This window comes from Manduca sexta, chromosome 16 (assembly GCF_014839805.1).
Source record: "Manduca sexta isolate Smith_Timp_Sample1 chromosome 16, JHU_Msex_v1.0, whole genome shotgun sequence".
NCBI lineage: Eukaryota > Metazoa > Arthropoda > Insecta > Lepidoptera > Sphingidae > Manduca > Manduca sexta.
The window spans coordinates 3,741,963-3,755,621 of NC_051130.1; the positions used below are offsets into that span (position 1 = coordinate 3,741,963).

Genomic DNA, 13,659 nt, shown 5'->3' on the forward strand with positions numbered 1-13,659 from the left:
AGTCTTATAAGAATCCTTTTAATTTGCTTATTTATAAGTAACTGTAAATGTCAAATGGAAATTTTATATTAGTTAATGTAAAGGTCATCATAAGCATTGTCAAATAACAGTGACTATTATATATTGTTGCCATAAAAATACTACAAAAGTATAAAAAATATGTCAGGCAATTTCATCAGTGCAAGAATTATATGAATTTTTGCTATGTTTTCAGATAAATATAAAAATACAGCACGCGTCAATGGTTTTCGACAAGCAAGTGGCATTATGATTGTGCTTTATTTGTGTGCTTGTTTATGACAGATTGTATTTTTTCTTAGACCCATTGATTATAGAGAGTATGGTTTTCAGAATTGCTTGTGTTCCCTCTTGATTTTTGTTTGTCAGGCTTGCATGGCATTTACCTCATTTCACTCTCATCTATATTCATTAATCCAATACTGCAGGTTGTATCTTTAAGCCAGTTATGGCAAACAGCCTCCAACAGCAAACTGTTAAAGGCCTTTCTGATTACCTTAATGTCATACTTTTATTGATTACAATAAATTGATTACTAAAATATTATTAACAAAAATTGAATTATTAAAAATTTCAATATTATTAACAAACTTGCAGTATATAAACCATATAAATTGATATAATAGAAAACAATTAAATGTACAGAAGATTGTATATTTTCAATAAACATAAACACTAGAAAAATCAAACACAAATTAAATAATAACCAACATTAAAGCCAATGAATGTAACAAATTCATGATCATCAAGCTTGCGTTTCTGTGTTCTAAATGTGTTTGTTTATTTTTATATTTCAGTACGGTTAGCAGGTCATGGATTGGAAATGTTTTGTCCGTATTGTGGAAGTAAGCTTCTATTTAAAGTTGATGTCTAGAAATGCTTGTTTCCTTTATGCTTTTTAAGTGCAGTTGAAACAATGCATACTTATATTTTTTACAAAAGAAAGGGCAATGTCTATAGTCTAATAACTGATAGTATAAGATAGTATGAGTCATAACAATTGTAATGATTAACATGAGTACTGAATATTCTGCATTCATAGATGTGTACTTACATGTAATACGCTTTTGACAACAGTTTGAATGATGATATCTTTTAAGATTAGAGTTATAGCAGCATTTCTCATAAACTTGCATACTTCATAATAATGTTGCCTTTTTGTAATCTCCAACATGTTCATTTTATTTTTGCCTTACAATATTGTTTGCGTGAATGTGTGCACCTATATCTGTTCTTCTGAAAAAAATGAAGTGTATAATTTATAATTTTATAGGAATTTGTTATCTGCATTAAAGTGAATATATTTACGTCAAATAAGGATAAACTATCTACAGATACGGGCATGAAACTTTCATAAAAATGTTTTAAAAATTTTACATACTTGCCTAATTAAAACCAATTTTATAAGCTAAAACGATGAATAAATTTCAGCATTTATATTATTATGTATTTTCTTTTTGAAATTGAACACCAAACAATGAAACACAACAGAGTACAGACATAATAATGTCTGCAGATTATGCTGTGTGATAACTGATAGGAGCTTTTGTAAGACATAATAATTTATTTACAAGATTTTAAAATAGTTTATAAGAAAATATATACTTAAACGTGTTTTTTATCATGTTACATAATATACACACATTTTGAATCTGTATCTGCTACGCTTTACAGCAGATCAAATGGACAAGAGAATCAACTGATATTACATTTTAGTGACACCCTCGGTGACGCAGCTGTAATGCGTAGGTGGCACGAATAAGATAAGTGTGTTGAGGTCCTGGGTTCGAATCCCGGGTCAGTCAAAAAATAATTGTGACTAGGATTTTCCATCTTAAATATTAGTCAGTCAGCTTGGTGTCAGCAAGTTAGCGGTGTGATACCCCTGTCCCTCGGAAAGCACGTAAAGCCATTAGTTCTGCGCTTGATCACTTTCCGGTCATGTCGAATTGCCGTCTTACCGAAATGTGAGAGTGAATAAACAGAGAGTGCATCTGTGCATTGCGCACATACTTGTGCACAATAAAATTGTAATATTATAGCGGTTGATTTCCGTTTAGATTGATAGTCGTGGCCGAAATTCAGCTAGAAAGGATTCATTTATTAGTGAGTGCCCACAATAGCTTCGATTTCATTTTAACTTTTGTAGGCCTCATGTAACTTCTTCCGGGTTCGTGCCAGTACTACGTGGGGGTCACGGGTAATGCCGTTTAACGAGCTTTGATTACAGCTTCCCTATTATCGTAACGATATTACTAGACAGAAGTACAGATTCTATATGACGTAAAACGATAGTTAAATGCGTGTAATATTAAAGGATAGGCTAAATTATCGAAATTCTTGCTCCAAATCTAAATCTTTGCTGGACCACTGATGGGTGAAATCTTAACGCTTGTTATATTTTACAATAACCTTCTATTAGTTCCCTCGAAGTGGATAGATGTCAGGCAAAAAGGCGATTGGTTTAAATCTAAATTGATTTTAACATGCGTACAAAACCTATTGCGCCAATACTACATAGGTGATACTAGAAGGATAATCAGAAGCTTGGTGTCTTCGTTGTGCACAACTATATCCATTCTATGTCGTTTTAGGAATATTTTCAGTAAACGATCTCTATTCCTGTTTTCAATCCACCCCGAAAATTAACCAATCAGAACAAAGTATTTTTTACCAATGACGTATTTTGATTGGTTTATTTCTGGGATTGGATCGTGGATTAAAATTTGGATCAATTTGAAAATCGGCGGTTAATGCCATTCAAAACTGTCCGTAAATCATGACCGATCTTCGTGTATAGTTTTATTTGTTTATAACAAGACGGAATATTTTATTTATTTTGTAAAAATATATTCGCTGTGTTTGTAATATGCACCTAATAATAAAGAGTTATCATGGAATGCGGCCATTTGTAATGATAATTCCGTAACAAGTATACGTGTATTGTCAACGTATCTAATTTTATCTGATATAAAAATTATTGTTCTATATGTCTGACGTCTTGTTAGTTAACTTTTACCAAACAGATTACCCAATTTTGTGCGGATATCGAAAAGATAAAAATATTATTTACCCTGCGTTATGCCAATGCAAATACCGTTATTGTGTTATTCTTAAAAAAGATTTGAGATTACCTACACAGGTAGATATATGATGGTACAATAGGGTAGTTGAAGACTTTTTTAAAAAAATATATCAAAAATATATTTCATCGAAAATCTATCGGAAAAAGAATTGTCAAAATCCACGCAATAATAAATAAATTGTAAAGCTTTGAAATTTGGTGGAAAGAGAAGTTGTCAAATTACAGTAATAGTGAAAAGTGACGTCACCCAGTGCAACCGGCCATGATGCTGCGGTAGTGAGAAAAAAGACAGCGCGATAACCCCATCACTCCCCCACTCTTGCTCACAAAAATATTTCAAATATGAATAACTGCTTTATTTTTCAACCAATTTTGATGCTGATTTCACAGATTTTTTTTTTACTAATTTTCTGTTACATATAAAATAATAAACTAAATAAAACATAGGAAACTACTCTATTTGGTAGGTACCATACGCGTAAGAAATTAATGTGGTCAGTGCTCAAGCCTACATTAACGGTCGATTCCTATATTGAACCATCTTAACCTCTACCGAATTCATAGCTAAGATGAATCAGAATAAAATATAAATTCATTATTGGCCTTAAAATGTATCCATCAGATGTTATCACTCACTCATTCACTATCAATATTAAGGACTGTGGATTTTAATAAATAAATAAAATAAAGATTATTTTGATTGGATTATTCTTACCGGTAACGCTTGGTTAGCGCTTGGCGTTAAATCCTATTGTAATCATACAATCTTTTTATTATTAAGTAATTATTTATTCGTTTAGGTATGTATTTTAACCATCACCCAATTTTTTAATCCATTTTGGAGGCCCTGAAGCTATTATTAATTTGGACCAACAGAGAGTAATATTTGAATTGACTATAAGATCTGTTTTTAAATTAATAATGTTAATATAATTAGCTAATCCCTTGTCTTGGATAGAGAGTACGGGGGTGGGGCACAGAGTCCCACATAAAAAAATATATACACATCGGACACAGATTGTAAACACAATGTACAGTCAGCTGTCCTTCGATAAGAATACCGGTAATTGTAAAAATACGGATCTATCCCTGTAGACGGTATAAGGCCCCCTGGCTATAATTTCGTAATATTAGGTACCTGCATTGCAAAACTTTGCGCAAAATTTTATCTCATTCGGTTAACATTTCGTGCAGTCATCGTGGCAAGGCACTTTGGACACGATGAATCATTAGTTAACTCATGGCGTATCGTCTAGAACCGAGCAATTTATAGTTTATATCCGAATACAAGGTCGGGCTATAGCAAATGAAATGTATGGTCGATAATTTTTTTTTAGAAGTTAGTACTAATGTAAATACTAAAAAGTGTGATGGCATTTGGACGTTTGTTAGAAGTAAACGCATAAACTTCTGAAACGATAAAATGAATAAATAAAGAGTAGACTCGAAATTAATAAAATTTTAGTTAATATATCCAATTTATGTATAAGTTAGAGCAACGATTGTATTCATTGGCTATTATTAAAAACACTCGTGATGTTTCTTGTCAACGTGTAAACGTAAATTTAAAATGATAAACTTAAAACATCAATGTTTGAGACACGTGTAAATTTTAAACACAAATTAATATAAAAATCTATCATAGGTGTAACCATATTCTTAATCAAAGGGTGTCATAATGTTTCCTTTTGTTTCCTGGGATATAAAATACCTACTTGAAATTGTAAGTTGTGCCTTAAGAATACAAATTATATTCTGGTAATAAAGTACCAGCTATTTTATACTATTCAAAGTAAGTTGTTAAAGGCTTAACTACTCTTTTTGATGCCAGTAAAACTTAAGATTCCATGTTATTTGACGATTTAAGAACCGTAAAGCTAGACAAATTAAACAATTGGACAAGCAACGGAGTCAATGAAACTATTTTTAGACTTCATCCGCCTACAATACAGCGAATGCGTTGTTTAGTTTCTTACGTAAAATTTAATAACAAGGTCAAATTTAAAATGTCTGTTTCTTTATTAATCCTATATATAAAAAACACTGAAATGCCATTTTTTTGTATATAATATGATCAGGCCCTCATAGACGGTACAGACCTTATTCCGTTTAGGAGGGCGAATTCGCCTTTTTGCAATTATAGTTCTAATTGAAGGACAACTATGACAGTCGAATAGGTAATAAAAGTTTAAAAAATCCCTTATTTATTTATACGGCTATCAAAACTGTTTTTTGAGAAGAACGCCTGTAATTTCAAAAAAACGGATTCGCTCCCTAATATAGTTATGAGCTCCTCAATTTCCCATTTTTGCTAAATCTATACCAGGCACTATCGCAACTCACAAATATGTTTTCTTTTTTATTTGCATCTGTTTGATTTTGTTTAGCTAGTTCCGTGTCTATGTACTGTGTTTATTATTTGCATATGTGTTGGTTTTATTCTTTTTTTTTTTTTAGTTGGACTGGGGGATGGTTCAGCTGGACGCGCCAGTCAGATGCCATGTTACGCAATGTTGAGAAGAAAATATTGTCATGTAAGCTATTTTTTTTAATTCTACATTTAAAGTGACGTTGGAAACTGAGCATTATGTTCTTGTCGTCTTTTTTGGTATAAGGTAGCAAAGTGACGTTGGAAACTCTGGATACTATGTTCTTGTCGTCTTTATTGGTAGGTATAAGGATATTGCAGCAACGGTGATATCACAGGTGTTTCTAAAATATATTGCACCTGCTCATGCTTTTTGTCCTTGAAAGTCTAATGTCGCTCAGATATTTCTACTTTATTATGTTGTGGTCAAGTGTTTTGATATCAATCACAAATTCTAACCCCGAACAATACGTATTCCTTTTTCAATCGAAAAAAAACTATTTTAAACCTAAAAAGTTACTCAGAAATGTCTTATTGTCTTATGCGCACTTGTTTTTTATTCCACGTGGAGTTTGTAATCTTATTGAAACTTATCGTAAAGATAGCACATATTTCCGGGGTGTTCTGAACGATAACAGTACGCACTGACGTAGTACGGCCGAAAATTATATGTCACAACACAGTTACTTTAAAAAATACCTAGAATTTACAACTAAGTTTGAATTTGAATGTACCTACAATCTTTAAGTAATTGGTTAACAACAAAATAATCGATAAATGGTGTTAATGGTAAAGTGCCAGGCGAATAATGCCGCGCGCATGGCGTCGGCGTAGGTTCCGGCCCCACTTGACTTGCCCCGTAGCGGTGCTGGCGAGGTCGGGACTCGCCGCAATGGCGTGTGATTGGTTAGTTAGGGAATATTTTAACTAGATATTTTTTTATTGCTTTGAATGACGAGATGAGCTTGCCTTTCGCCTGATGGTAAGAGATACAACCGCCTATAAACAGTAAAAACACTATCCAACATCTTGAAATACAAAGTATTATTTGGTATTCCACTGCGCTCGCCACCCTGAGACATAAGCTATTAAGTCTTATTATGTCCAGTAATTACACTGGCTACAATGTCCTTCAAATCGGAACATAACAGTGACTACACACTGCTGCTTGGCGGCAGAAATAGACATTGCGGTGGTACCTACCCAGGCGGACTCTCACATATGAGACCTACCACCAGTAAATATAAAGTAATATCTTATATATCTTTATATTTCGTCATATCGCATCGATTGGTAGATAAAATGAACGTCATGAGAGTTATCTGACGACCATGACTCTTATATACGTAAAATGTTAGAATGTTCTCGAATTAATGGGAGAGATACTACGCAAAATGAAAGCTAAGTGTCTGAAAACAAAGTAAATTTGTTTCCTTTAACAACAGCTGGTGCGGGGCTATCTGAAAGATTTTATATTCCTCTGGATACAGACCAATTTGGCCTCTTTTATCGTGAGAAGCAATACCAATTGTAGTTGTCACCCGAGGCGCCAGAGCCTCCAGGAGTCCAGCCAGACAAAATAATGTTGAGAATTAAAAAAAGGTCACCGAAAAAATTTCGTCCAGTGCAGGGCCCCCAAATACATTGGGTCGCCCCTCCCGGAAACACCCTTACACAGAGGGATTTAATTTTTTCTTCGAACGGTCTTTTAAGTGGACGAAGCTTCGAGCAAATCAAGTATGAATATAAATCGTTGTTCATAAGGAACCTAATATTATAATACATAATATCATTCTTTAAAAAAAAATGTAGACCAAGTCAAATGACAACAATAATTAAATGCTTTATTATTAACTTTAGTTTGATAAGATTATCACTTATATAATGATTTCTTATGTTTACGCGAATGTTAGACATTGAAATAAAAACTAAAAACTATTTAAACGGATTTTATCGCGGTTTTTTATATTATTATTTTCTCCCGACGTTTCGAAGACTTTGCAGCCTTCATGGTCACGGGGGACTGAGGTGTTCATCCGTTCAAAGTTACAATATCACAAATATCACCTACATTTTGTCTTTTACAACTTTTTGGCAATCCGTCTGAACAGATCCAGGTCACAACCATCTTCGCAGGTGTTGAGCTCGCGAATCATCCTAGGCAGGAATCGGCAAGGATTTGTGGCTTGTCTATCGCAATAATGATTGTAGAACAGATGTTCAGAGCACGTCAGCATATGCGGGTCCTATATTTTTTGTTTGTCCTATACCACAGTTGCAGTCTATCTTGTATACCATATACCTCTGCAAGAACCGGGTGTATACAAGATAGACTGCAACTGTGGCCTCTTATACAGGACAAACAAAAAGAAATATAGGACCCGCGTAAAAGAACATATAGCTGACGTGAAACACCGACGCTCTACGAAGTCTGCAGTCGCTGAACATTCTGAAGGAGGCTCCAATCATTATTTGCGATTAGACAAGCCACAAATCCTTGCCAAAGAACACGGATTCCTGCCTAGGATGATTCGCGAGGCTATTGAAATTAAAAACACCCAAATTTCAATAGGGAAGATGGTTGAAGCTTGCACAAGCCTGGGATCCTGTTCTACATTTAATTAAATCGGATCCCAAAAGACCGGCTGCCAGACCTCAAGACACTGTGAGCTCATTCTGCGTAGATCGGACCGGCAACAGATACAATTTTAACAAGTTGTATATTTGAAAATGTAGGTAGATATTGTAACTTTGACTTTACGGATGAACAACACCTCAGTCCCCCCCGTGACCATGAAGGCTGCAAAGTCTTCAAAACGTCGGGAGAAAATAATAATATAAAAAACCGCGATAAAATCCGTTTAAATAGTTTTTAGTTTTTATTTCAATTATCACTTATATCCCGAATGACCTTCTTTGCCAATTTTCGCATAATATAATAATCTACTAATGGTATAATGAGATAAGTTTGTAAGTTTGAAGGGGGTATTTATAAATTTACCAAACTGATTATGAAAATTATTCACTAACAGGAAGCTACGAGCCTTAGCAAGGTAGGCTATGTATATTGATTCTGGGAAGATTCCTTCAAGCAAAATGTAACTGTGACCAATTTTTTTAAACTATTGGTTTTATAATAATAATAGTATCAGCCTTGTATTATATACTGTCCCACTGTTGGACACGGGCCTCTACTACTGAGAGAGATTAGGCCTTAGTCCACCACACTGGCCTAGTGCGGATTGGTAGACTTCACACACGCTCGAAATTCATATAGAGAACTTATGCAGGTGCATACCTGAGAAGTTCTCTTCCTTACGGGAGGAAGAAACCTTTCCTCACGATGTTTTCTTTCACAGTTAAAGCAAGCGATAATTCACAAAGAATGCACACATATTTTTTTTAGAATAGTCAGAGGTGAGTGCCCTTAGGGATTTGAACCTGTGGACATTCGTCTCGGCAGTCCGTTCCACAAGCAACTAAGCTATCGCCGTTTTTCTATTTGTTTTACTAGAAATAAATTATTATGTTTTTTTTGTTATTTGAAAAATGTGTATGTAGTGAAAAACAAGGCTTTGGTGCCGCTGATGGCCTTGAGAGTTGGGCTCTCAGAATAGTTTTTGACGCTCACTAGATGGCGGAAGCATAGATACACGGTATTATACTGTATGATAATGATTAGGTACTGACCTAATAAATTTGAAATCCTCCCTGGTTACGTTCAGAAATGTGTAACTATTGGTCAAATTAAGTTGTTAAACTCATCTGTTGAAGAAACTATGCGTGAGTTTGATATACATTAAACATTTTAGTGAATAGCAAAAAAGATATATGTTTCGTACTTGTTTTTGTTTACTTTTTTAGTATTTTATGTACATGTAATAATTTCATTATTTTAATTTTGTACTCGTGATTATTCATTCTCTTTTCGCCTTTCAGGTCTAAAAACAGCATACAAGCGTTTCTACGTGGACATAGGCTCTGTGGTGGGGCAGAGCGACAAGATATGGACCATCTCGTTAAACGAGGAGTCGCCGCAGACGCCTCTGGTGCTGCTGCACGGCATGGGCGCCGGCCTTGCGCTCTGGTGTCCAAATCTTGACGCGTTTGCAGCCACGAGGCCCGTGTACGCTATTGATCTACTGGGTGAGTTATATCCACTCTATATTTTATATTGATGTGTTTTATAGCTGTTAACCTGTTTGGTGGACAGTTACTTAAATTTCAAAATATGCAAGTAGCTATTTTTGGATATCAAAGCTTTTTTTATAAGGTATACCAACAGCAGTATATAATACTATGATATTTTATAGCATTCTATTTTTTTGTGGTTGTTAATAATTTTTTTTCTGTAAATTTTATTTACAAAATAAAAACAGAATCTTTAAGAATACTGAGATCGATAGATAATTTTGAGATCAACTTAACATCATACCGCTTAATCACATATTACCTCGAATTCAAATGTACTTCTTAATAACAATATTTTTCCTTAGGCTTCGGGCGCAGTTCCCGTCCGAAGTTCGCGTCTGACGGGCAGAAAGCGGAGGCGCAGTGGGTAGAGTCCGTGGAGGAGTGGCGGCGCGAGGTCAACCTCGACCAGTTCATCCTGCTGGGGCACAGCCTCGGCGGATACATCGCGTCCGCTTACTCCATCAAATATCCTGAACGGTGAGTCATTCAGGCCATAGCTTTTATTAACTTAGACTGGAGAACTATCTATAACCTTCATATAAGCATACAATCAGGTGTAATAAATGTTATATTAAGGAGTTTTTTTAGTATTTAATTACTAGTATGAAACTGTTAGTGTATACTAATTTTTAATGTACCCACAATTTTAAACTATATTTACACATACTTTAATTTATAATTTTGTATTTTTTTTTCAATATTTTTTCAGAGTACGCCACCTAATCCTGGCCGATCCGTGGGGCTACCCCGAGAAGCCTGCCAACGCGGACAAGCCCCAGATGCCTCTATGGGTTCGAGCAATCGGCACGGCGCTGCAGCCTTTCAACCCACTGTGGGCGGTGCGGGCGGCCGGACCCGCGGGCAAGTGGCTAGTCTCGAAGACCAGGCCGGACATATCGAGGAAGTACCTCAACTACGTCCAGGACGCCGAGATTGTTATTCCCGAGTATATATATCAGTGCAACTCGCAGACGCCTAGGTAAGACAATGTGCTATAAATATGCATGGAGTTTTGCTATATTTAACCTCCCTATATTTCTTGATTTTTATAGCCGGCACGTTTATATAGATTTTTGGTTAACGTAATATGGAAGCTTGGAACTAAATCAATTTTCTCACAGCCATTGAAAATATTAGACATATTTTTCTACTTAAATGACTGGCATTTAATTATAGTCACATTCGGTAACGACAATACGATGCAAATTGGATTTATAAATCATACAGAAGTCCTGCCGTAGAATAAACCTAAAACCTAGTACATTGGTTATACTAAATAGAAGATATGTTGATTTTTCAGCGGCGAAAGCGCGTTCCACAGTCTGATGACGGGTTTCGGTTGGGCCAAGAACCCGATGGTGAAGCGCATCGACCAGCTGGACCCAGCGCTGCCGATCACCGTGCTGTACGGCTCGCGCTCCTGGGTCGACAACAGCACCGGACAAGTGCTCAGCGAGAACAGACCTAACTCCAAGACTTATGTGCAGGTGAGAATGGGAAGAAAGTTGATGGAAGTTTGGTGATGAATCTCTACGCCATTTATGAACGGTTTATTACTGTGTTAAATGTTGGGTCTTTATTTTGATTGTATCATGAAATTGTTCTGCTCTGGCGGCCGTTGACAACTTTCAAATATCAAATGTCTCGTTCGTTGATGTGGTATTTGGACTGCAGACTGTACTCTGTACTTATTACTGGGGCCAGTGTAGTGACTTTGCTGTGTCAAATTGTAATAAATCAGAAGTAACACATAATGTGATGTAGAAGTCGAAAAAATAGTAATTTGAATTTTATATTTTGTTTCCCAAAGATTGCATTATAACTATAACATAATATGTAACTAGTCGAGACTCGACTTCTAAATAACTTTACCTTAATTGAAAACGCCATTATAAATCTACTTGCAATTTTAAGTTGACTAATTAAATAAATATTAAATTTTTCAGTCAATCAACGGCGCCGGCCACCACGTGTACTTAGACAAGCCGGATCTGTTTAATAAGTTCGTACTTGAAGCGTGCGCGCGCGCAGACGAGTATGACCCCAAGCCCGCCATCTTGGTGAACAAGAAGGCGAAGGAAACCGCACAAACATCCACATCGGTGTCGACCTCTTGATACATAGCTCTGCTTAGTCGATTAGCCGTTCTTGGTTAATTTTTTTATAGCGATTATGGCTTTGGATCTTGGGTACATTTTTAAACCGGTTTTGGTAACTAGACGGAAACTAATTGGATTCGTTAGAAAAAAATATCGATCATACGATGTGTTTTCAGCTTTTCGATAAACCGGTTCCAAGCTCTATTTTCGAACGAATTGTGAGTGAAGTGTGTTGGGTGTGGTTTATGGTTCGCTGCTTATTATGGGCTTACAAAGTGCTAGCGATCGATGTCGCTTAAAATTAGACTATTTAGCAATAATGAACTTTATTGCGTAAGCTGCTGTATGGTCAGTGCAAATGGATTTTTACAATGGTCTCTTCGATTTTTTCCAAGTAATTAAAACTGCCTTGCAATATTTAAGATTATCGACAGCTATCCCATAATACAGGTTCTAAGTATAAGTATGAAATGTCAGTGCAGTTAAGTTTTGCTTGGAAATAATCCTTTGTTCAAAGGCCAGAATAGTCAGAACTAAATGTATATGAAAAGTATTCAGCGTCCCATGCGCAATACGGAAGAATTATAAAATGTAATTGTAATTTTTTATATACTAGCCTCGACGATTGCTGATTTTTTTTAAATAACAAATACGTATAACTTGAGTGCGTACGTTTAGATTTATTTAACGCGTGACTTCTTAATATTGTTCACGTTACAACTTCCATAGTTTATAATTGTTATATCTTGTTCTTTTATTACCTTGTGCACTTTGAATGCGAATTTGTTATATAAAGTCGAATTGTTACGAAATTTAATAAGTATAACTTATTCTCACGGCGGCGTAATGCTTATACGCATGGCAAACACCATAAGCAAGACAAACATCGATATTATTAATTCGTACGTGACATTGTACGTACGATGACGCAAGCCGAATTCAAAGTTCGCATGGCTTTGTTAAAACAGTCGCGAATACAGATATTTAGAGTTACAGATAAAATACACAGGAATATATTCCTATGAATTTAGGGTAAATGATAGATTTTTATTCAAGGGAGGGATTGCATCTATTTTCTCTAGTATTCGCGCCTGCCATACTCATTACTGTAAACAGTATTTAAAGTAACAATGCCCATTATATGGGTGCTCCATAATATAACGAAGGCTCGTGAGGTGTCCAATCCATAGCATTTTAACTTAGTATTAAAAGTGCTTTTGGTTTCATCACTTAAACGTAATTTAGACATAGATATAAATGTTTAAATATACCTTCACAGTTTTTAGTAAATATATTACTGTAATGAGCAATTTTATTTTTTATTTGGGCTTTTAAATAAAAGACATAAAACTGATTTTGCATTGGATAAAATTGTGTGCACAAATCTCTAAGCATAGAGCAGCTATACATTAGGTGCCGATATTTTTGTATACAGTAGAATAAACTAGTTGGTATGCGACAATATGTTGCTTTAACACTCATGTATAATTTTTCTATCGATTATTTTTTGACGGCATCCATTTTGAACCAGTCAATATATGAAATATTTTTTGTAAAAACTATATTTTTAATAAATTTAAGGTGCACGATATTTGCTATCAGTCGATATTGAAGGCATGTTTAGGTTTATATCTATGTCCCTAAAATACATCAGACTATAGTTATTTTCTCACCTATATCCATCTACCTAACTTTTATATCGCTTAGTATTAACGCACGGTGGTACAATATAGTAATACGGACGTTACGGAGTGATTTCGTTGAGTATTGTTATTTAGCCGTGGGCTTTTTGATACAGAGTGAATTATTATTGTAAATAAATATAACTTATTATTTTTATGGATTTTTTATTTTGACGGCACCATAAACAAGTTTTGCGTTTTTTTAAAATTTCA

At 35.0% G+C, this 13,659-nt stretch overlaps 1 protein-coding gene across 1 annotated transcript in view; it reads left to right on the forward strand.

Annotated features, from left to right (window-relative positions):
- Window positions 1-13,603, forward strand: part of LOC115447364 (1-acylglycerol-3-phosphate O-acyltransferase ABHD5) — a 34,208-nt gene extending 20,605 nt beyond the window's left edge. Inside the window, exons 2-7 of the mRNA XM_037439058.1 lie at window positions 5,561-5,637; window positions 9,411-9,617; window positions 9,968-10,142; window positions 10,375-10,644; window positions 10,966-11,152; window positions 11,612-13,603. Coding sequence (XP_037294955.1) covers window positions 5,561-5,637; window positions 9,411-9,617; window positions 9,968-10,142; window positions 10,375-10,644; window positions 10,966-11,152; window positions 11,612-11,782 — 1,087 coding nt within the window. The 3' untranslated portion in view covers window positions 11,783-13,603. The remainder of the gene's footprint in view (window positions 1-5,560; window positions 5,638-9,410; window positions 9,618-9,967; window positions 10,143-10,374; window positions 10,645-10,965; window positions 11,153-11,611) is intronic.
- Window positions 13,604-13,659: the final 56 nt, after the last annotated feature.